This window comes from Dermacentor albipictus, unplaced genomic scaffold (genome assembly GCF_038994185.2).
Source record: "Dermacentor albipictus isolate Rhodes 1998 colony unplaced genomic scaffold, USDA_Dalb.pri_finalv2 scaffold_21, whole genome shotgun sequence".
NCBI lineage: Eukaryota > Metazoa > Arthropoda > Arachnida > Ixodida > Ixodidae > Dermacentor > Dermacentor albipictus.
This window is the reverse complement of record NW_027225575.1, coordinates 6,508,679-6,533,926: the sequence shown is the minus strand read 5'-3', so window position 1 is coordinate 6,533,926 and position 25,248 is coordinate 6,508,679. Positions and strand designations below refer to the sequence as shown.

At 44.1% G+C, this 25,248-nt stretch overlaps 2 protein-coding genes across 5 annotated transcripts in view; one reads left to right on the top strand and one right to left on the bottom strand.

The window, feature by feature from the left end:
- The window catches only part of LOC139052336 (uncharacterized), a 61,008-nt gene that overhangs the window by 7,217 nt on the left and 28,543 nt on the right, over positions 1 to 25,248 (bottom strand). The window lies entirely within an intron of this gene.
- LOC139052337 (uncharacterized) overlaps positions 1 to 25,248 on the top strand; it is a 49,927-nt gene that overhangs the window by 12,118 nt on the left and 12,561 nt on the right. For 2 of the 4 annotated variants that reach the window (XR_011509836.1, XM_070529431.1), the window contains exons 3-4: positions 9,975 to 10,039; positions 21,091 to 21,200. Coding sequence is in view for 1 of the 4 variants with exons in the window: in XM_070529431.1 (XP_070385532.1) it covers positions 9,975 to 10,039; positions 21,091 to 21,200 (175 nt within the window). In the remaining 3 variants the exon portion in view is untranslated. The remainder of the gene's footprint in view (positions 1 to 9,974; positions 10,040 to 21,090; positions 21,201 to 25,248) is intronic. The other 2 variants (XR_011509838.1, XR_011509837.1) reach the window with 1 other exon arrangement.

Below are 25,248 nucleotides of genomic sequence, written 5' to 3'. Positions count from 1 at the left end.
AGCTCTGTTTTAATACTTTGTAATGGGGCTGGTTCACGAGGAACAACCAGATTACAATAGACTGACGACCTGATTGGAACAACTGGGATGATACATACACATGACACCAGATTACAATAGACTGACGACCTGACTGGAACAACTGGGATGATACATACACATGACCATTTCTTGCATTCTCCCTCCTCGTTTCCCAGAATGCCTAAAAAAGAAATAGAGAGAGAGAGCTCTGTTTCTGTGAGCTTGTTAAACTGTCAATGTTGAGAAGGACAGCCTCACTGGTGTCAGCACTCAGCACATTGTGCAAGGGCAGGCCCCTTCGAATCGCACATGTGGCAGATCTTGTTATATCGGGTCTGGAAAGTGGCTTCCCTGTGACTGAAGCATGCCCACTGACACACTTAATGGTGCATACCATCAGGGTTCATTTCTGGCAAGATGCGAGGTGGAGACCGTTTTTGCTTATGGGGCTATACTGTTCTCAACCCCCCTCACTGTCACCATCCTTTACATTTCCGGTTGCAGTGAATGTGGCTGACACTTCTAAGTCATAACAAGCAGCTTACTGATATTAAAACATTGTAATTCTAGGAACGCTAGAGGAGAGATGCTGGTAGAATTTGCAGAAAGGAATAAGCTTTGAATAATGAACACCTTTTTCAGGAAGCGTAGCAACAGAAAGTGGACCTGGAAAAGCCCTAATGGTGAAACAAGAAATGAAATTGGCTTCATACTTTCCGCTGATCCCAGCATACCGCAGGATGTAGAAGTGATAGGTAGGGTAAAGTGCAGTGATCGTAGATTAGTGAAGGCTAGGATTCACCTCAACTTGAAGAAAGAAAGAGCAAATTGGTCAAGAAGAAACAGGTCAACCTAGAGGCAGTAAGGGTAAAAGCAGACAAATTCACGCTGGTGCTTGTAAACAAATATGCCGCCTTAGAACAGAGAGATGATGATGACATGGAGCTAACGAATGAAACCGTAACTAGACTGGCTTCAGACGCAGCAATTGAAGTGGGAGGCAAGGCATCAAGGCAACCAGTAGGCAGGCTCTCCCATGTAACAAAGGACCTAACAAAGAAACGACAAAGAATGAAAATGTCCAACTGAAGAGATAAGAATTCGCGGAACTGTCAAAACTGATTAACAAGGCGAAAATAAGTGATATTCGAAACTATAACATGAGAAAGACTGAAGTAGCCGTAAAAAATGTATGCAGCCTGAAATCAGTGAGAAAGAAACTTGGCACAGGACAACCAAGATGTATGCACTGAAAGATAAGCAGGGTCATATGATCAGCACTCTTGAAAATATAGTAAAAGAAGTGGAGGAAATCTATACTGACCTGTACAATACCCAGAGGAGTCGGGATGCCCTCATTAGAAACAGTAATGAACAGGATACAGAAACTCCTCCTATAATTAGCGATAAGGTCAGAAGGGCCTTGCAAGACATGAAACGAGGAAGAGCGGCAGGAGAAGATGGAATAGCACTCAATTTAATCAAAGATGAAGGAGACATAATGCTTGAAAAACTGGCGGCTCATTATACGAAGTGTCTATCGACTGCAAGGGTCCCAGACAAATGGAAGAATGCAAGCATTATACTAATCCCCAAAAAGGGAGACGTTAGAGAATTGAAAAATTATAGGCCCATTAGCTTACTCCCACCCAGTATTATATAATAATGTTTAGCAAAATAAGCTCCAAGAGAATAAGGGCAACACTGGACTTTAGCCAACCAAGGAAACAGGCTGGCTTCAAGAAGGGATACTCTACAATGAATCATATCCATGTCATTAATCAGGTTAATGAGAAATCCGCAGAGTACAATAAGCCTCTCTATATGGCTTTCATAGATTACGAAAAAGCATCTGACTCAGCAGGGATACCAGCAGTCATAGAAGCATTACATAATCAAGGAGTACAGAATGCTTACATAAGTACTTTGGAAAATATCTACAGAGGTTGCATAGTTACCTTAATTCTACACAAGAAAAGCAGGAAGATACCTGTAAAGAAAGGGGTCAGACAGGGAGACACAATCTCTCCAATGCTGTTCACTGCATGCTTGGAAGAAGTATTCAAGCTATTAAACTGTGAAGGCTTAGGAGTAAGGATCGACAGCGAATATCTCGGCAACCTTTGGCTTGCCGATGACATTGTTCTATTCAGCAACAACGCAGACGAGTTACAACAAATGATCGAGGACCTTAACAGAGAGAGTGTAAGAGTGGGGTTGAAGATTATTATGCAGAAGACAAAGATGATAATAGCCGGGCAAAGGAACAAGAGTTCAGGATCTCCAGTCAGCCTCTAGAGTCTGTGAAGGAGTGCCCTTACCTAGGTCAATTAATCACAGGGAACCCTGATCATGAGAAGGAAATTCATAGAAGTATAAAAACAGGTTGGATCGCATATGGCAGACATTGCCAGCTCCTGACTGGAAGCTTACCATTATCATTGAAAAGAAAGGTGTACAATCAGTGCATTTTACCAGTGCTGACATATGGGGCAGAGACTGGGAGATTGACAAAGACGCCTGAGAACAAGTTAAGGACTGTGCAAAGAGCGATTCAACGAAGATTGCTAGGCATAACGTTAAGGGACAGAAAGAGAGCCGTTTGGATCAGAGAGCAAACGGGTACAGATGGTATTTTAATTGACATCAAGAGAAAAAAATGGAGCTGGGCAGGTCAAGTAACGCATCGGTTAGATAACCGTTGGACCATTAGGGTTATTTTATTTATTTTTTATTTTTTTTTATTTTCAAATACTGTTGGCCGTCTTGGCCGTAACAGGGTGGGTACAGCTGGTTTGCACATAGCGTAAAAAAATGTAAACACTTTACAAACGTAAATTGGACATGAAGCAATGAATGTTGGAAATACAATGCGAAACAAATAATGAAATATAAAAACAATAGTTTGGCTAAGAAATACATGTTTCTAACATTGTGACAGTGATATTGGAAGCAGCATGAAAGAAAGACTATTGTATGTATTTATAGAATAGCGTGACAATGTTTGCACGGCACCACTAAGATTAAATTTCATAAAAGGTTTTTAACGTGTTCCTCAAAGATTTCAATGCTACTCGACTGCAAAACAGACGCCGGCAAACTGTTCCATTCCTTAATCGTTCGCGGAAAAAATGAATAAGCGTACATGTCCAGATATGCTTTTGGAATTGAGAACATGCAATGATTGCTTGATCTGACGTTTCTAGCCTGCCTGGGAGCAAGATAGGACGTGGCTTCAATATTGAAGTGGCCTTTCGACAACAAAAAAAGAAATTTAAGTCTAGCAAACTTCCGCCGTTGAGCCAGTGGAGGCAAATCAAGCAACCGAAGCATTTCGGAAACAGAGTCAGTACGATAATACCGGGAAAGAATGAACCTTGCAGATTTTCTCTGTATCTTCTCAATGCGGTTTATAATTCCGGATTGAAACGGATCCCAAATGACACTGGCATACTCTAACGTTGGTCTAATGTAAGTTAAATATGCAAGTAGTTTGACGGGTGTTGTTGCTAGCTTTAATTTTCTGCAAAGGAACCATAACTTTTTTTCTGCAGCTCCACAAATTCTGTCTATGTGTGATTTCCAACTTAAGTCTTTCGAAATTGTTAAACCTAGGTATTTTATCGTTTCAGCTTCAGTAAGAATTGTTGAGTTCATCTCATAATTACACTCAATAACATGCTCTGTTTTGTTTGTATCTCTGAGCATGACTGATTTAGATTCGTTAATTTTCATTTTACTTTTTGCGGCCCAGACTTCTACAGCTTTAAGGGCTTGACTAAGTGACGCCTGATCGCTTTGGTTATTGATTTCACGATATAATAAACAATCGTCTGCAAATAACCGGATAGTTATGTCGTTACTTATGTTATGAGCAATATCATTTATGTAAACTAGAAAAAGAAGTGGTCCTAAAACGGATCCCCGTGGAACGCCTGAGGTTATTTTTAATTGGTTAGATTTGTTACCATTTATTTCAACGTATTGTGTCCGATCTGTAAGATATGAGCGGATCCACATAACAACATCATAATTTATATTCATTTCCATCAGTTTTTTTAATTAATTCATTATGTACAACTAGATCGAAAGCCTTTGAGTAATCTAAAAATATAGCGTCGACCTGCTTTCTATTGTTCAAGGAAGCTGAAAAATCGTTGATCGTTTCTATCAACTGTGTGACAGTCGAAAGGTGCTGTTTAACCCCGTGCTGGTTGGGAAAAAAAGCTTTCTTGTCTTCAAGGTAGGTGTAGATTGACTTTGAAACTATGTGTTCAAGTAGCTTGCAGCATACACATGTGAGTGAAATTGGCCGATAGTTTCCAATATGTTGCCTTTCACCAGACTTGTGAACCGGAACCACTTTGCGATCAGCCAGTCATCTGGGACCCGTTTTTGTTTCAGCGAAGAACTAAAAATGATCTCTAGATAGTGAGCTACCCATTCCGCATATCTGCGCAGAAAGGCATTTGGTATGCCGTCTGGACCTACAGATTTCTTATCGTTAATTTTAAGCAAAAGAGCTACAATGCCTTCATGCGAAACCTGAACATTAGGCATTGGTGATGTGTACGGAGATTCTAGAGAGAGGGGAGAAAGACCATCTGCAGAAGGGTCAGTAAAGACAGATTGAAAAAAATCATTAAAACATACTGCCATACGCGAGTTGTCCGACCCAGTTCGCCATTAGCAACAATGCTGCTTGGACCTTCGTTATTATGCGACAAATGGCGTCAAAAACGGTGCGGATCGTGCTTCATAAAATTAGTTAATGTCACGTCATAGTAATTTGTTTTAGCAGCAGCCATATTTGTGCGCAATATAGAGCTTAGCGCCGAAATTTTATTATGATCTTTGTTTGACTTCTGTCTCTCATGGTTAATTTTCCGCTTTAAATGTATAATTTCGTGGATTATCCACGGGTTCCGTTTATTTATTTTCTTCTTCCGAGTTGGCACAAATCTGTTTACGCAGTAAAAAACAATATCTTTAAACGCAATCCACATCGCATTGACGTCATCCATTGAAGTGAATTCATCAAAACACAGCGAAAGATGATCAATAATGCTTGTGTCATCGGCTCTATCGAAGCACAGAACATGCGTAGTACTACCAGCCTTCGGGTATACAGCGGTAGACTTTATCTCCACATAAACTAGCTTATGATCCGAGAGGCCGGTTTCAACCGATACGTCGTAGTCTTCAAATTGCCCGTCTAGGAACACCAAGTCTAATAAAGATCTTGATTTCCCAACTACGCATGTGCACTCATGAACTACCTGTTGTAAATCCTTACTGAAAGCTTGTAAATCCTTACTGAAAGCTATTTCTAGAAGTAGTTCACAATGGGCATCTTCGCGAGGCTGAGCGCTAAGCGTGGACCAATCAATCCCTGGTAAGTTGAAATCACCAGCAATGATTATGCAACAGCTGCGCTTTTTAAGGCTTTCTAAGTAAAGCTGCATATCTTCAAGATAGGAAATAAGTGATTTAGGCGGTCTATAAACAGTTCCAAGAATTATCCTTGTTTTATCTAGCTTAATTTCACACCAGATGCTCTCATGTGTTGGAATGCCAGTAATTTGCACACAGTCAATATCGGCCTTGAATACAATAGCAACTCCGCCCCCACGAGCATCGCGGTCTCTTCGTAAGATTTTGTAATTAGGTGGTATGAGCTCTTGGTCTTGCATTTCGGGTCGCAGCCATGTTTCGGTTATTGCAAGCACGTGGGGATCGTAATTAGCCAGGATATATTCTAAGTCTCCAATTTTGTTTACTACACTTCTAGCGTTCAAATTGATCAAGCGGAAGGCATTCGAATCACATTTTGTGTTCCGTCAGTCACCCGTACCATCAGTAGGGCGTCTGTTAGGATACGGAACCTTCACACGGCTGCGCTTTGATTGGTCCCACGTGTACACGTCAGAGTCCACATGTAGTTTGTCGTAATTCAAGCGCACGCGATGCCCGTCCTCCCTTGTTTTGCGGAATCCCAGAGCATTTTACGCTTCGCCAGCGTTTCTTTCGAAAAATCATCAGAAATGGAGACGCCGCTGCCCTTCAGCTTTCTGCATTGTTTGTAAATTTTAGCTTTTTCCCTAGAGTCATACAACCTGAGAATTACAGGTCGAGGCCGGGCGCTCTTTTTTCCTATCCAATGTATTCGTTCCACGGTACTCAAGTTGATGCCAAGTTTTTCTTCGAATACACCTTCTAACACTTTCGTTTCAAGGTCAGTTACGGATTCCTTCACGCCTTCTGGTATTCCAAATACCACTAGGTTATTCCGCCTACTTCTGTCCTCAAAGCTGTCCATTCTTTCCTGCTGCTGCCGAAGTGTACTCTCTAACTTTTTTACTGTTTTAGACAGTTGAGCAATTGTACTCGCCTGTTCTTTAAATATTTTAAGGCTGTTTTCAACCACCTTCAGCCGCTTGCTCAAGCTGTCTAGATCTGATTGTATTGCCTTTTGGCCATCGCACAATTCCTTCAACATCACCTTCGTTTCTGGCCCAGGGTTCATTTCTACGTCGCCAGATAGCAACAGACATAAAGATGCAAAGCCGGAAAAAATCACTTCTAGAATGGGTATAGAAATCACTCTAGAATCACTATAGAATGGGTACCAAGAGAAGGGAAGCGCAGTAGAGGATGGCAGAAGACTAGGTGGAGCAATGAAATCAGGCAATTCACAGGCACTAGCTGGAATCGGTTGGCACAGGACAGGGGTAATTGGAGATCGCAGGGAGAGGCCTTCGTTCTGCAGTGGACATAAAACAGGCTGATGATGATGAATGATGGTGAAGAACTGGTCAGTGCCAAAATAGTAAGTCACGAATGTAACTCTTTATCAGGTGACCTTGTGCGCAGAAAAACAAGCAGCACTGAAAGCACTACTAATGATAACGGCGAGCACAATCACTGTTCACCAAAATCTGACCTATGGGTCAAGTGTGCCAGCTATTTATACATGAATCATTGTGCATTCTAGCATTAATTGCTGGTGCTCCTTAAGTTACACAATGTACACCATCATTTGTGTCGTACATGCTATCTGATTAGACAAGATGCTTTTGCCAGAGAATTAGTGATAATATTCGAGAAAGTTCAGATAAATGAAGGCATGTCTTGCGCCAGGCAATAACGTTATAACCATGGTTAATTAGTGAAAAATGGTCACCACAAAAAAGATAAATAATGTATGTATCATATCTGATGAAAGCGCATGTGCTATCTACATGCACGATTGCCACGTGCATATACCCGCCCCTCACTGTTACTAACCCTTTCCACATTCGTCTATAAATAACGATGCAGAATAAAGGCGTGGGTGATTTTGCTTCTTGACAACCCAGCTGTCCAGTCTGTTCGTTGCACACGAGAACGAAACATGGTGTCAGAAGTGGGACGCAAGGCTACCAGCTCAAGCGAATGGTACCTGGGATAGGCGAACGGGAGAAGCAACGACATGAAGCACCTGAGGCAACCTGAACCGCTACGCTTGACAGCGGATGGCGGAAGGAACTGGAAGCGGTTTCGTCAGCAGTTCGAGTTTTTTCTACAAGCGACGGTATGCAAAGCCAATCCAAGGTCGGAAGCGGCGAAGACGGCCCTGCTCCTCAGCGTGGCGGGGGAGGAAGCCTTGGACGTTTTCAACAATTTTGTGTTCAGCGGAGAAGAGAGCAAGGAAGACTACAATACCGTGATTGCCAAGTTCGAAAAATACTGCATGGAGCAACAGAATGAAATCCACGAGCGATACGTTTTCCGCTCTCGTAGTCAAAGTGAGGCGGAGCCTTTTGAGCAGTTTCTACGCGAGTTGAAAAAACAAGCGCAGTACTGCAACTTTGGGACTATGGCAGACGATATGGTACGAGACCAAATTGTCTTTGAAACAAACTTGCCAAGGCTTCGAGAAAAGATGCTCAGGGACAAAAACCTGACCTTGGAAAAGGTTGTCATCCTATGCAAGGCGGCTGAAACATCAACACGCCAAAACGAATTCTGGCAGAAAACAAAGGAAGACCTCGATATGAACGCTGTCACTGCCAGCAAGAGCACTCCTAGAGGGTCCAGGCACGACCTAAAATGCAGCCGCTGCAACCGAAGGCATGCCGTTAGATGCTGTCCAGCTTACGGCAAAGTCTGTTACTCGTGTAATGGGCGAAATCACTTCGCATGTTGTTGCAGTGAGAAAGAGCGCGTATACGAAGTACAGCATCAAAACGACGACTTCGAAGTACTGAATGTCGCCAGCAGCAGCGCAAGCAGAGAACGAGACTGGCATGTGAACGCATGCATTGATGGCAAGTACGTCTCCTTTAAGGTGGACACAGGATCGCAGGCAAACGTGTTGCCACTTTCAATATTTCACAAGTTCAAGATGACCAGTCTGATGCCCAGTTGCGCCGTTCTGAGATCCTATGGGGGCAACATGATCAAGCATGTTGGGAAGTTTTCAGTGCCAATCAAGATTGGCGACCGCGAGGCGTGCGCAAGTTTTTTTGTGGTAAAGAAGGACCACAGCGCTATCTTAGGCTTAGAAACCAGCGAGAAGCTAGGAATCGTACAGCGCGCTGTTGACTGCGTGACGACGAGCAACACCGAAGCAATTGTGAAGGAGTTCCGTCTTTCCCATGGAACAGGGCGCGCTCCGCGTGAATACAAGATTGCGCTGCACAAGGATGCCGTGCCAGTCGTCCAGCCAGCTAGAAGAGTGCCCCTGTCCCTGCGAGAGCCTCTCCGTACTGAACTAGGCAGAATGGAAAAGGAAGGCATCATCCAGAAGGTCAGCAGCCCCACAGATTGGCTAAGCCCCCTTGTCATTGTACTAAAGAAAGACGGCAAATTGCGAGTCTGCATGGACCCAAGACGCATCAACGAAAACATCAAGAGGGAGCACTACCAAATGCCGCGCAGAGAGGATATTGAGGCACACTTAGCAGGCGTGAAGTTTTTTTCGCGTCTCGACGCAAATGCGGGATTTCATCAAATCGCATTAGACGAACAGTCATCGAAGATATGCACATTGCGATGCCTTTCGGCCGCTATCGCTTTCTTCGGCTACCGTTCGGTATAGCTTCGGCTAGCGAAGTGTTTCAAAAAGTCCTTAACGAGGTTTCTGATGGCCTGCCAGGTGTACGCGTGTACGTAGACGATGTGCTAATCTGGGGAGGGACCAGGGCTGAACACGATGAGGCTGCGCAGAGTATTAGAAGCAGCTGAAAAGGCAGGCCTTAGCTTCAATGCACCCAAGTGTCGCTTTGGCCTGCAAGAAGTACTCTTCCTGGGTGACATCATTAGCGACAAGGGCATTAGGCCAAATCCAGATCTCATTGATGGTCTTTTAAAAATGCCAAAACCTCAGGACAAATTGGCGGTACAAAGACTGCTGGGAGTTGTTAACTACTTTAGCAAGTACCTACCGTCACTCCCGCAGCGCACGTCTACTTTACGATCCGTCAAACAAGGTGTCATCTTTGATTGGACACCAACCCACGAAAAGGAATGGCAGGCTATATGTTGGGACTTAAGTAATGCACCATTGCTTGCTATATTTGATCCGAGTTTGGAGACAAAAGTAACTGCAGATGCCTCTCAGAGTGGTGTTGGTGCGGCGCTTCTGCAACGTCATGGGGACTGCTGGCAGTCGGTCGCCTACGCGTCAAGAGCTTTGACAGAATCGGAGCAAAGATATTCGCAGATTGAAAAAGAGGTGTTGGCTTTAGCTTTCGGTTGCGAAAAGTTCAATCATTTCGTTTATGGCCGGCCCCTCATCCTCGAGAGTGACCACAGTCCACTGATAAACATATCAAAGAAAGGCATAAGTGATATGCCACCCAGAGTGCAACGATTTTTCTTGAGATTGATGAAATATGACTACACGCTAACATATATTCCTGGCAAACAAATGGCCCTTGCTGATATGCTGTCCCGATCACCTGTTCCAGGACTCAAGGCAGCTCCAGACACGAGTGACGTCGAGATCCATGCCGTCACGGTCGTATCAGCACTCGTAAGTGAAACGACAGCTAGAAAACTTGCACAGGAAACGGCTCTCGATCCACATCTTGGCACTGTGTTAAGAAAGCTTGCGAAGGGAGAACCTGTCGACGGCCCCCTGAAACCAGTGGCCGCAGAGCTGTCCGTAGTAAATGGCATATTATTGAAAGGGACGAAAGTAGCCATACCGACAAGCATGCGCGGCGACATATTGAAACGGATCCACGCAGGCCATCTGGGCCAGGTTAAGTGCAAAGCTAGAACAAGGCAGATGGTCTATTGGCCGAACATAAACTCTGACATTCAGTCCCTGATTGAAAGATGTTCAACCTGCAAGACATTTGCTTATAAGCAGCCATCGGAGCCTTTAATTATGCAACCTACGCCTACGCAGCCATGGTACCGTATCGGCGTCGATATTTTTCAGTACTCAGGAAGGGATTATTTGTGCGCATACGACTCGATGTCCAATTTCCCTGAGGTAGCGCTACTGCCCGAGACAACAGCCAGTGCCGTTATCGATAGGCTGAGTGAAATATTTTCAAGGTACGGCATCCCAGTCCAGGTTTGTACAGACAACGGCCCACAGTTTAGCAGCCAAGAGTTTATTATTTTTGCAAGGCGTTACGACTTCAAACATGTGACATCAAGCCTGCAGTATCCTCAATCAAACGGGCTCGCTGAGAAGGGTGTACAGGTGGTGAAACGTATCCTAAAGAAAACAAAAGCTGCAGGAGAGTATTTTTGGCTGGGCTTGTTAAATTACAGGGCGAGTCCTGTTGAAGATGGCCGGTCTCCTGGGGAACTGCTGCAAGGAATGCGGCTGCGCACACCGTTGCCGGACTTCAATCCAATGTCGGCGACTGTCGTCAAGAAACACCGGCAGAGAAGTCATCATAGGCGCACCTTACCAGGCCTCAGCAACAATGACGCGGTACGCTTGAATGGAACATCGTGGGCCAGGAAAGCCGAGGTGGTCGGATCGGCCGGCCCACGATCGTTCTATGTGCGCACAGAGAACAATACTGTGCTGAGACGCAACCGTCGGCATCTTCTGGCGACGAAGGAATCGTATGAGGTTGGCTCATCAGACGACGAAGATATGACCGACAACCAGACCCCATTTCAAGTTGTGGCGTCAACTACTACTGCAGCCTCGCCCGTGGTAGCTCAACAGCCGTCGCCTCAGCCATTGCGATGCAGTCAACGACAGATGCGGCAGCCAGAGCGTCTGGGTTATGACCAGCAGTTCCAGCAGACGAGCCAGCGGTATTAATTTCGTCATGTAATTACTGTTTGGAAAGAGGATGTATCATATCTGATGAAAGCGCATGTGCTATCTACATGCACGATTGCCACGTGCATATACCCGCCCCTCACTGTTACTAACCCTTTCCACCTTCGTCTATAAATAACGATGCAGAATAAAGGCGTGGGTGATTTTGCTTCTTGACAACCCAGCTGTCCAGTCTGTTCGTTGCACACGAGAACGAAACAATGTATACATGTCACTATCCTCTAAGAAGGTATTTTACCAGTACTAATCTATGATATTGAAGCATGGAGGATGACAAAACAGGTTGAAAAGAAGCTGAGGACTGTGCCACAATGCAATGGAACAAAAATTATAAGCATAACATTAAGAGACAGAAAGGCAGTGGAATGTATTAGAGAGCAAACAGGTTAGGCTGATGCTTTAGTTGAGAAAGGAGGAGAGATGGGCAGGTAATGCAATGCATATGGCAGGTATGCAAGTACTATTGTGAGATCCTGTAGTCCATCACATCACTAGTGCTACCTTAGCTCCTCTTAAATAGCGTTGCGCCGCTGAAGGGCTATCTTCTTCTATTCAGCCGGCCATCGGCACAGTCATGTGCTTAAGCTGCGCTCTCTTTTAATGTATTAAATGTGATCTGCGTCCCCCCCCCCTTGCCATGCACAGACTACACCAGCAGACTATTCAGCTACACCAGCCAGCCAACGAACCAAGCCTTAGTAACTCCGTTGGGGATTGCTTCCTTCCCAGCCGAAGCAGTGGGCACCAGGAAGTGAACAAAGTGCAAAGTGGAGCTTCATGGTACCACCAATGAAAAAAAAGTTATCCATTTGTGTGGAGCAGCAAGAACAACAGAGATGGATAACATTTTGTTTATTGACGGCGCCATAAGCACCACTTCTACCTTGTTCATGTGATGGTGCTCATTGCTGCCCCCTACCAATATTTTGTGCGAGTGGATGCACGTGCATTTTCTTGTTCTCTCTCGTCCTTTGATCTGGTTATACTGGGTGTTTCTGCGAACACTTTCAAAAATGTTTAAAGGTTGCCTGTGGCAGATGGCACAGTTCTAGTTCATGAGTTGGCCTACATGACTTGCAAAATAAAATGGAAATGCATAATTGCCTAATTAACAAAAAGCACTAATTAAGTTTCTAACTAATCATTTATCGCCCTTATTGCGATTTACAAATTCTAGCTGTGGAGGTCACCAGGCAGATCCACTTGAAATGAATTCTCAGGATAACATCAGTTTCGAGAGATCAGTTCCCGAACTTTGCGAAGAAATGCATTGGTGTTCGAGTTACTTTTGCACTTGAATGCATAAAACAATGTTTTCTTGATAAACTAACTAGAATGCCCTCCACAACGTTCAAGAATTGATATCGCGAAACTGATGTCATCCTCAGATTCATGCCAAGTGAGTTTGCTTTGCAAACTCCACGGCTAGAATTTGTAAATTGGAACATGGGCCATAAGGTAATTAGTTGAAAACTTAATTAGTCAATTTTTGTTAAGTAGTTGATTATGCATTTCAATTTTTTGTGCAAGTAATGTCCACCTCTTCTAGTAGACCAGCTCAGGAACTAGAATTGTGCTATATGCCACAGGCATTTTTTAAGAATTTTCGGAAGTGTTTGCTGAAACACCCGGTATGTTAAGCCTGTAGTAGCATGTCAAACCTTTTGTTCGGCCAAACTCCCAACGTATCATTGAAATTTCTCTCACCAGCAAGCACAAATATTCACTACAGCTTAATATTATGATTTCCTTGATACATTCTTGGAATACTCAAGTTATATACATGTGGGTGGGCTATGCAGTGTGAATAAAGTACAATCGCAGTGTGTGTTCAAGAGACTATTTCTCTAGGCTAGCGGTCTCGCATAACGCAGCACCGACATTTTGAGCAGCTTACCTTACAGGACTTAAATATAAAATATTGTATCTTTCTGTTCACTACTGTAATTGTTGCAGTCATGGATGCAAACATGATAATACTTCATTATGTAACTGACCACAGTGTAGTCAGTGCCCCTTGATACACAGTAGAACTTATATTGACTAATTTCTCCACACTTGCTGTGCATGTGCATCCTTTCCAGAATTTCCCTTTCCACCATTTTGCTTGGTGTCCAAGGGAGGCGTTTGAACATGGCATGACAGCTGTGCAAAATAGTAACTCACTTCACCTCTCCGCTAAACAATGTTTTGCAGACACAGTGCTTGAAAACACGTAAAATTGGACGTTCTGTGCCAAAACCTCACCTAGGCTGAGAGGCTGCAGTTGTTAAAAGGACTATTCTGTCCGTGTGAATAACATGCACTGGAAAGCTTGCATTTGTTTAGCACGATGGAAAGTTCAGCTTATAGGTAGGAATTCATGTTAGAAAGAAGTTGGGCATGCAGACATGGACACAAGAAGGGAGAAATAGACAACACAAACACCTGCTATTAACTGAAACGTAGCACAGCGGTGGAAAAGAAGGTAGATGCAATACTTATCTGCGCATGCTCGGGAATTGCATCACTACACGTCAAACTTATCTGCACAAGCTCAGAAACGGCAGCACCAACCGTTAATTAATTAGCGACATGTGCAGGCATAAGCGAAAGATAACTGTTTAGGCATGATATTTCATCTTTAGGCAATATAATCAAAGGCTGGCTAATGCATGCACTTCCGCTGTAGTTGATAAGCCAAGTCTCGACCATAAGACATGCATCTTAATTCTCATGTCTGAATAAATCTATACTGTTGCATTTACGATTGCGACAATATAGGCAGGTAACAGAATAATCTTACTGTATCCAGTGGATTTCTATTGAGGGGTGGCTTCACAATTACTAGACAAAAGTTAAACAGACTCTCTTTTATTTTTATTTTCCCATTTCTTTTCTTTCTCAGGGGCACAGAATGAAAAACAAAAATCGGACGATAAATATTTAATAAAAGAGCTCACTCTTTCAATAGCTCCAAGGAAGCTAGCTGCCCACAATGATCCATCTTTTTCTCCGACTTCCTGCCCATCCTATAGAGGGGTCCTGAACCACCTGTTGGGCTTGGCGAAAAAAAAAAGACACAGACACATTCTGCGGATAGCATAGGCTACTGTAAACATGACAGCCAAATTTCACAGTCGTGTGTGGCACGTGGAGCTCACAAGCGGAGCACAAAGTCATCCTTTTTTCCAACACTCTCTTTTCAAATAGAGGCTATCTCCTCACTTGTTTCGAAGCTACCGTCGACTTGCATATGCCATCATATGCAAGATTTCAATAGGCAGCTGCTATTGACCAATAGCCAACATCAATCGAGAGGGGTGTTGTTTTCACTGAACGTGCCGGCGAACCAAGAAGAGAAGAAGAGTCAGCGAGCATGACAGGAGAAAAAAACGGGGACTTGCGTCAGTTAACAGGGTTTCATGGCCCGAATCAGTCCCATTAAAAGCCTTTCTCAACTACATATATCAACGGAATCAAGTTATTCTGCACCTGCTGTGCGCCATAGTTCCACAAATTTGGTGCCAAACTACCCGGGATAGATCGACCAATGGCTACAAGTTACCTGCATGAAGATGGAGAAGCTCACGGAGAAGCGGACTTCATGACGATCCTTGAACAGTCGGGTCATCAACGAGGCAAGTGCCCTTCTTCGTAGCGATTCTGCAATGCATGAGCAGCTGGACTCCATCTATGAGAGGCTGAAGGCAAATAATGACGAACTAAACAAGATAAATGTGGAAATAGAGAACCTCATAACGGATGAGGACTTCCAAGCCGAGTATGAAGCAGTCTTGGAATAAGAAGAGAATGCAACGCGCACCCTGGATGAGCTGATGAGCAGGCGGGACCGCATTTCAAGTAGGACTGCACATGCAGCCGTGGGTTTGACGTCGGCTACGCATACCACTGCTTCACCATTGGAAAGGAAGGGAGCCAAGATACTAAAACTCACGATCACTCCCCTCTCTGGAGGTGTGTGTAAATGGACGCAGTTTTGGGAGCAATTTGACCAGATTGTTCATTTTTGTGCACAACAACGCGACTATTTCTCAAAGGAGACGCTGCTTCAGTGGTTGCGGGTCTTCTAACTATGGAAGGATGCTATAAGGACACTATAAACATGCTGCCGAAAGCTTCACGGACAAGGTGTGCCAGGAGCAGGAATACTTTGCAAGGTTATGACTGCTGACTCCTGTTTGTTCATCTGGTGACATAAGAGCCCTCCAACAACTCCATGACCATGTGCTCATCAACATCCGAGGCCTGGAGTCATTGGGTGAGAAAAGGTCGTCGTTTTCGTCCATTCTCAGCAACACAATCCTTAGGGCATTGCCCTGAGACGTCGCAGTTAACTAACATCGTGCATGTGCTGCATGAGTCGAGAGTGCTACCGCATACAATGCTGCTGATTCTTTGAGACTGGATGGTCTACTCAAGCTCCTTTCGGTTGAACTGGGAAGCCTAGAGAAGAGTGACTATACGCCATGTGCAAAATTCCGACAACGCTGCCCGTCACCAAGGCTGCGAAGCGTAGGCGGGCTTGGGCGAGCAGTGTTCCCGTCTGCGCCTATGTGTGTGCTGTCATGCTTGCCAGCCTTCAACCATGTCTTAAAACAACTTTGCGTAGTTGGGTGCTTTAGAACATACAAAAAATCACCAGGCATCCAATTAGTTGCCGGTGCTGCTTCACTAGCAAGAGTGACGGCGGCGGTCGATTGCGGCTGTTTGACGGAGAAGATAAGAAAGTGCGCTATATTTACTGCAGTTTTAGAGCGATTACTATGTTTTTATTTTTTGCTTAATGTCGCTATACCTTTAGTGAACACTTCCACGTTTAAACTTATATTAGGTTAATAGATTATGGGGGTTTTATGTACCAAAACCATGACCTCAATATGAGACACGCTATAGTAGGGGACTCCGAAAATTTGGACCACCTGGGGTGTTTAAGGTGCACCTAAATCTAAGTACATGGGTGTTTTCGCATTTCGCCCCAACCAAATGTGGCCACCGTGGCCGGTATTTGATCCCGTGACCTCGTGTGTAGCAGCCCAACACCGTAGCCACCAAGCAACCATGGCAGGTTGTTTAAACTTGGTTGCCTCGTCTACAGTCCAGAAGATACAATAAACACTATGTTGTTACTGATGAGACGGGTCCCCTTAAAAAAAAAAAAAAAGATACGAAAAGCTAAGAGAATGCGGGCGAAGCTGTGGAGAGAGAAAGAGATAAAGGAAAGGCAGGGAGGTTAACCAGAGGCGAGTTTCCGGTTTTCTACCCTGCACTGGGGTTGGGCATACAGGGTTTGTAAAAACAACAAAAAGCGAGAGGAGAAAAAAAGAAAGTAAAAAAAAAGAAGAAAGAAGTGAACAGGTAACAGAAAAAGGCGTTTCAATCACGGGCATTCACACAGGCCGGTCAATCTCAAGAAGCGCAGTAGCGTTTGTACGGCCTTCTGGTGCACTGTTAAGTCGCGTAGATGTTGTAAAATTCTTTCTTCCGACAGAGGCTGGTTGTCAAACTGGTTCAGCATGACGGAAAGCGATTGTTTCCGCACACTGCACTGCGGGCACTGGCATAGAACATGACGAATGGCAAACATGGCGAAGTGCTCATTGTGTTTAGACGCTTTGGACTAAGGGCTCCGTATTAAACAGGTGATGGCGTCAACAAAAAAGCGTCACGCAATCTCCCATGCATTGCACAGAATCGGCTGTTGCTCTACCTATCGATGGCACTGAAATGTGCCATCGATAGGTAGAGCAGTGTACGCTCGCCTCAACTACTTGCATGTTGACTGTACAACCTGGCATATGTGAGCATTAAAGGCTTTCCACAGTGCATTCAACCTTGTTTTGAATGCCTCGTAATATCACTTCGCGGTAATGGGAAACGCCTGAACTTCGAAGCCCTGATGTCTGCAACTAATGCAGATTCATTTTACCCAGCTGTGTCTAGCATTGTGGTCAATTCTGAAACTTTCATGTTTCTTTCCTTCTTTTGCTTTCTTTACTTGCTAGTGGTGTGCAAGTGTGTGTATAGAAAATGTTGGTTCACGGGCCAACAAATGAAGCCATTAGCGGCCGCGGCGTTGTAACAAAAGTGGCATATTGTCGATGAGCTCCACTTTGTAGGCAAGCTTGTTGATGCTCATCTGCGGCAAACACTTGGCGCGTAAGGAGACAATGTCGTCCCAGACAGCCGTGAAGTCGGACACATGTCCACTATTGTACAGTGTGATTTCCTTGCGCACATTGACACCGCGAAAGTAACTATCTGGGACGCGCACAAGCGGCAAATCGCAAGCCCACACTTCAGTCATGCCTTCAGTGGAAGCAGGCGTCTTCGGCGCAAGGCCTGCCTGCTGTTCCAACGGCCGCCGCTACGCGGCTTTCATTGGTGCTCCTATAGGCGCTGCGCATGGCGTATAAGGACAGCAGAATGTGCGACAGTGGCGGTCAGCTTGCATCAAACCAGCCATCCCACAGTCACTACTGGAAGGAGCCTGCGTCATCTGCTCTTCACACGAACTCAGCTGGTGGGTTTCAATCGTGCAAAGAGATGTGCGTGTTCTGCACATCAAGACAGCACTCCACAGAAGCATGGCCTGCGGATATGCCCTTGACACAAAAGAAGGAAGTGCTATCAAAGGATAAACGGTGCTTCCAATGCACAACCAAAGGTCACAGGGCGCACGACTGCACATGGAGGATCTCTTGCTCGAGGTGCAAAAGTTGCCATACCTCAAGGATGTGCGACCCACAAAGGATCCCTCAGAGTTCGCACCAAGGCGCCAAGAATGACAGAGGAAGTACGACAGCTTGTTCATGGGTAGGGGGTCGACAATGAAGCAACAATGGATACACTTGCATCTTCCTGCAAACATTTCGAGCCTGGGCAGTAAGCGACAACACTTGCCGCTATGTGTGAGATGTCTTCGAGAGCAGGAGTCGATGCACATTTGTTACCGAAGGCTTGTCAAGATATTTGGGCCTCAAGTGTGTTGGATCTATAAAGATAGCTTTCAACATTTTCGCCAGTGCCTCAGACCATGCGGCAGAAAACCGACGAATAGTGGAGCTGTGCCTACGAAGTCAGTTTTCTGACATTGAGGTTGTGCTAAGCACCATTGAGATTCCACATAAATGACAAGACTTCGAAAAAACTAAAATGGAAGTGTCTTTTGTTGCTTCATTAAAGAAACTGGGAAAATACGTAGCTGATGAACTGGCACATGAATCAGTCATCGTGAAAAACGGAATAAGCGTGCTGATCAGCGCTGATCAAATGTGGAGAGTCTTGACGGGCGATGTTCTACGTTGTGAAGGCAATGAACTGCTGATTGCCATGAATTCTATGCTTGGTTGGATTTTCAAGGAAGCTCTACCTGTTTGACATCACTGTCAGCAACAACTGCATAATGGTTTGCGTTTTGAAAACTCAAGTATACGAGTCGGACGAGTGACATTTGGGAACTTGATCACCTTGGAATTTCTGATGCAGATTACAGAACAAATAAAAATCAGCAAGGAGATGCAATATTTTGAGAGCACTGTCACATATCGCAATGGAAGGTATGAAGTGGCACTGCCTTGGAAGGACAGATTTGAGCTTTCGGACAACAGGTTGCTGTCAGAAGGCTGCAGAAGCTTCTTAATCGACTAAGAAAGCAGAAAGGGCTGATGTTAATATATGTGAGTATGTACGAGCTGATCATGCCAAAATCGTCGTTGACCTCCCTCCTGAGCAAGGCAAGGTGCATTACATGCCACACAATGAAGTCATCAGAAAACAGGCGTTGACCACGAAAGTTCAGGTAGTTTTTGACACATCACCGCATGAAAAGGTAGTAGGTCTCAATGAGTGTCTTAAAAAGGGGGCAACCTGAACCAAGACCTTGGAACAATACTCCTGCACTTCAGGACACATCACATAATGGTAATTGCCAATACAGAAAAGGCGTTCCTGCAGATACCATTATGGGAGGAAGACAGAGCGGCCTTTTGGTTCTTGTGGTTCGCCGCAGGCAACTTAATGGATACTCCGCTCCAAGAGCGGAGGATGACGCATATTCCCTTAGAACTACGTGCAGCCCATTCCTGCTCACAACGACCATCCTTTATCATGTGAAGAGAGCACATAAGGCTAAAGCACGAACTGTGAACAAACTACTGAACCGTTTCATGTAGACAATTTAGTCACAGGCGCCGACACAGAAAAAGAAGCAGAAAAATTTTGTTGTGAAGCGCAAAAGATTATGAAAGCGGCGGGCATGGTCCTATGCAAATGGACCATGAACTCTGCCAACCTAATGGTTGCCTTGGAACGCCAGCCAGTAAAAAAATATGGTGGTTCTGCATGAGAAGTCTGTTCAAGTCCTCTACGCTGTTTGGAAACCTGTAAAGGACAGATTCACTTTTTCTGTTGAGAGCCTGTTAGAGTTCATGAAAGATAAACCAGACACAAGACAGTTTATTTTACAAGCGACATCGAGAATATTCGACCATACACGATTGCCATACGTATATTGTTGCAGAGATTGTGGACACGAGGAATATGCTGGGGACAAGAAATTACCAAACAACCTCCAAGAAGAATGCCAAGGTTAGGTATGGCAGCTCCCACAACTGCAGGAAATAGCAGTTCCTCATTACCTTGGTGGAGGAAGGAAGTTAACAAGCGAGACACACCTGCATGTCTACAGCGATGCCAGCCCAGCTACGTATCGAGCGATGATTTATGTAGTTACGGCCAAGGCACGTGTGGCTCCTATAAAGAAAAACAACCTTACCATGCTTGGAGTTTTTAGGTGCATTGGTTGGCGCAAGACTGCCGACATATGTGAAGAGTGCCCTAAATAACATTTGTATTGAGTACATTACGTGGACCGACTCTACTATAGTATTGTCATGAATACGAGGAGACTGCACCAGCCACGGACTTCAAGGAAGGTGACGTTGTTATTGTGCATTCCGAGACTTCACCCCGTCAACTATGGAAACTCGCCAGGGCGACTCAAGTCTTCAGAAGCTCAGACGGTCATGTCCGTTCATGTAAGCTGAAAAAACAAGGAGGTCTTATTTTAACAAAGCATATCCAAAAGCTATATGCGTTTGAACTCTGTGATTAATTTCCTCGCGTGGCCAGGAATGCTGTTTTCACTGAAAGCACCGGCGGACCAAGAAGAGAAGAAGAAGAGTCGGCGAGCACGAAAGGAGAAAAAAACGAGGACTCTCGTCAGTTATCAGAACTTCACGGCACGAAGCAGTCCAATTAAAAGCCTTTCTCAATTATATAGACGAAATTGAGTTATTCTGCGGCTGCTATATGCCATAATTACACAAAGGGTGTTTGGATTAGTGCAGTTGTTCCTACTGTTACTGTGTATTTATGCAGTTTACTAAACAGGCTGAAGTAAGCAAATAATGTTCACTTCAAATTTCGATAAGAATTATGGACTTCAGGAAGAAAACGACTATTGTCATCTCACACTTGGCCGCACCGTCCATGTAAGAATTAAACTTTGGTGACACTGCTTATCAGTGTCATAGACATAGGGTCTTGCTAATTTCAATTAGTTTATAACACTCAACTAGCCTTGAACCATGCAAAACTTGAGCCCAGATAACACATATGCTACGCCTGCCACGCCTCGTAAGCAATGGCAGTTAGCAACTACAAGGGATGCTCACTCCTGGCCGCATCTGTCAAGATGTGTTTTGTATTGAACTATTGATAGCACTTCAAAATCTGCAATGTGGGTTTGCCTGCTATCTGTGCAGAACAAAGCCAATCTGCACCACCTAGCATGGCCAGACTGGAGCCCACAAGTACCAGCACACACTCCAGCCCTGCTGTGGACAGTTGCACATAGCTGCATCTGCTGGGTAGAGTAAGTACCATGGCTGCCACAGGGCGCTGCGACGAGCCCTCTCGCCATAACGGTGTAAGTGAAGCACTGCCACTGGTGCTGCCCAGCTCCTTTGGAACGGAGGACACTGAGGGGGAATGGGATAGGCGCATATTCCACTTGTAGTATCTATGCTCACACTAGGCCTTTCTGAAAAATTATTTCGGTAACATATTCCTGGGAGGCAGCACATTCATTGCAAGTCGTTTGTCAGGCTGCAAGGAAAGGTGGTTTGGGGCCCCTTTAAAAGTTGTTTGGTCATTCACTGTGCAACTATGTGCACATGGTAGATTTCACAATGGTTAACCTAACTCGGCTGCTGCACTGTTAAGTGGCCCAAAGGCATGCCAACACTTTTCACAAATGGTGCATCTTCATTAAGATTTAAGAAAGACATTTAACATCATCAATTTTTATGTTTGCTGCAATACCTCCCTAAAAGGAACTGCCAACTGCTTGAAACGTCTTTTAATTGAGGCAAGAATAAGATTGCCTGTCATAATGACGGAAATGAGCATGCTTGTATCCCATAATATCCCATAAACAAGAAAATGTATTTTTAATTTGGCTCTGAAAGTGATGCAAGAATGACATGTGGCATCGCCCGATGGTGAAAGAGTGCAATCAACCTGTGTACCCATGCATAACCAAGAAGCCTTGCAGGGAGAGTTATTTCGCTTGTGTACAATATTGTACTGCCTGAAATTGTATTTTATACTTGTCTGCTAACTTTTCTTTGCGTGAGAGAGTAATTTATTTCGTTTCCAGCTAGTCACAGTGAACAAAGTGGCGCATCAGTGCATGGCCTCCGAGGTTGCCAATGCATCCAGTAATCACTGTTTTCAAAATTTCTACTCGTTTTTCAGATAAACCACTGCAAGTTTAGGCCATTCGAATAGTAGGCCTTCCATTGCACTACAATATAGAAGGTCCTCGAAAAATGGTAGATCGTCCCTTTAAATAAAATGCACCATACACCCACAATAGTGGAATATCCATTTGACCTTCTTGTGGAGATCTTGGCACAGGCAAAAATCTGATTTGGCAGAGCGACAAGCACATTTAGCGCCGTATACAACATACATCTACATACAGGATACGGTCTCAAGTTTAGCTGAATGAATCAGTAAACTTAGAGGAGCCGCCTTGACAAGCATCAATTAGGTATTAGGCTAAAAATTACCAAACTAGATTCAGTTATTTACTCATGTGCAGTTCCTGCAGAGTACAAATCCATTACAGAAGGGAGGGGCATACATAGCAAAAGAGAATGGAAAAGAATAGCAAATAAAGAAAGCATAATACGGAACAAGTTACACATTTCAAGTAAGAAGAACACACAAAAAATAACTCCTCGTACGGTATTTTTAACGCAGGCTTGATAGTGCACTTCTAAAAGTACTTGGATCAGTTATGTTTGTTATGGCAGTGTTTAAGTGGTTTTAGTCCCTTGCAGTTCTGGGAACAAATGATTTTGAGCCTGCAGTCATTGAAAAATATGGTATGCTAACCTTATGGGGATGATCCAAGCCAGTGCAAGCAAAATGATGCTGGAAGTATAAACAAGGAACAAAGATCGGGGTTGTGGAAATACACCATATGAAAACGACAAATGTGCGACAGCTTTCTACTGCTAGCTAGGGAGGGCAGGTTAAGAGTAGTTTTCACTTCTGCCAGGCTAGTGGTGCGACGGTAGTAAACTAAGATGAAACGAGCAGAACAATGATTTAATGCCTCAGCAGCCTGGTAATGTAGGCCCCATACGGGCAAGGTGTATTCAAGCTGAGGCTGAACGTAGGTAGTATATAAGGTAACAATTTAGTGACAGTGGGGCAAGGGAGAAGTTTCCTTTCAGGTAGCCCAAGATTTCGTTTGCTTTAACAATTAACAATTGTTCCCAGGACAAGTCATTACATATGTACGCACCAAAGTAGTGATATGATGCTATGGTTTGGAGGGAGTTAACTTAAATGCACCCTGAGGCACTTTTCTAACTAGTCATCGATGGCCTCACTGTTAAAGTAGGTCGTCCTGCAAATCTCATGTCACAAAAATTTTTGAAATTCTTCAATACAAGGGCAAATCAGAAAGCCCTTGTCCCTATTTTTTATTAGACAAAGTAAGGTACATAAAAATAATCCAGTTCACAAAAAAAGTTGCCCAATCAGGCAAAAAAAAAATTGCATTTGCCTGTTTATTCTTTCATGCTTTACTTCTTCCCATCTGTTCACTAAAACTTTCCCAGACACCACAGGAAAGAATTTATGAAAGGTCTTGACTACTGCTCATCCCCCAGTATTTATTCAGTCCTGGTTTATAAAGTTTTACTGCCTGGATGCCAAGATGTCACCCACTCCCATTTCAAAGGAGCGGGGGCTAATTTACAGTGGCTAAAGAAGTGGACAATGACTCGGGATGTTACAGTATAAGACACGGTTTTTGGCACTGTCTCCTGATGACTACCTGCATCTCTTCTGTAGTAGGGACAGCCAATACACACGATGGTACCACATGGCAGAAAAGTCAACCACTAATGGATTATAGTTTTTAAAAGGTATGTATAGGTGGCAACACATGGTAAAGCTGTAGTTTACCAGGTTGCTGCCTGCCATTTCTCATCAGGCCTCTTAGGCATTCCATCTGGTTCACTGCTCCTATCAAGCCCACTTCTGCTTTTCTTTGATAGTCAAAGCAGCGGCCACTCCCTTTTGTGGCCCCTGCTCAGGCCAGTAGTACAGCCAGTCCAGCAACATGCTGACTTGACCCTGTCAGTGGCAACAGCAAGAGGGAGTGAGAGTGTGCTGTTTATGTGTGTGTAAGGGAAGGTCTTTTTTTAAGCGCATGCCTGTCCATGAGGGCAGCCAAAATCACAATTTACCATATTGCTGACAACCAGCCATGCTGAAAGTGTTTTACTGAGAAGTGTTTGGGACGAGATGATGATGGTGGCTTGAGCACCACTATCCATGAGAGATACATTGTTCCATTTTGTAATATGAACTATCACTTTAAATAGATTCAAATGCGAGCAATTTTGAAACTATTCCAATACATTGTTTCATTTGCACTATCACCTGCATTTGTAACACTGGCTTGATTCAGGTTCCAAAATGTACGCTTGGGACTACTCCATGCTTGGAAAGTGGCTACAGAGCGCTTAGATGTTACATTTCCATGTAATTACAGGTACCAGGCATTCCGGTCTGTCATTTCCTGTTTGCATTTCAATTCGTGCTGATGGCATATATTATACCAAATGTGCATCCTGTGCAGTTTATGGAGATGTTTGAGCAGAAGCTGCTTCTGTACTTTCCCAATGCGGCATGCTTTTTCAGTACTGCCAGACACGTCAGGCTTTTATGCACACTACCGATTTAAATGCCACTCATTTCAACACTGACATTTTGGAATTGAATGGCAAATGAGAGAGACTGGTTAATTAAAAACAGATTTCTTCCAGGAAGTGCTAATTGCCTACATGCTACTCTGTGTGAGGAAGAGGATGGGGAATTAAACCATTAGTACCGCCTGTACTATAACTATTACACTTGGTTTTGCATCCCTACCTCATGAGCAGTTGAATATTTCCTTATGGCTATTACCGTTTCTTGTATCCAGAGGGCATGCATACACACTCTAACACAGGGTAGAATCTACTGTTTAATCCATATCTAAAAATTTCCCACCAATTCCAGCAATACTGCGAACTCTTACTGAATTGGGATGTGTATTCCGTTTTTCATTTATTTCTGCTCCCTTGCTTTATATATTTGCGTTGTCCTTTTTATAGTGTTTAGTACATATGTGAAGCATGTTAGAAACAAGCTGTCGAATCTGTGGCTTCACTTCAAAGAACGGAACACGCATTCAAAGTTTGTTACACTCGATATAGTACAGTGAGCACTAGCAGTTACAAATCAGCATTATTTTCTTTTTATTTAAATCTGTGCTCCAGCACGGATACAGAATTTATGCGTTGCATATTGCAATCACTCAGTTCAGTCCTTGGGCGGGGCCGCGCAGCCACCAT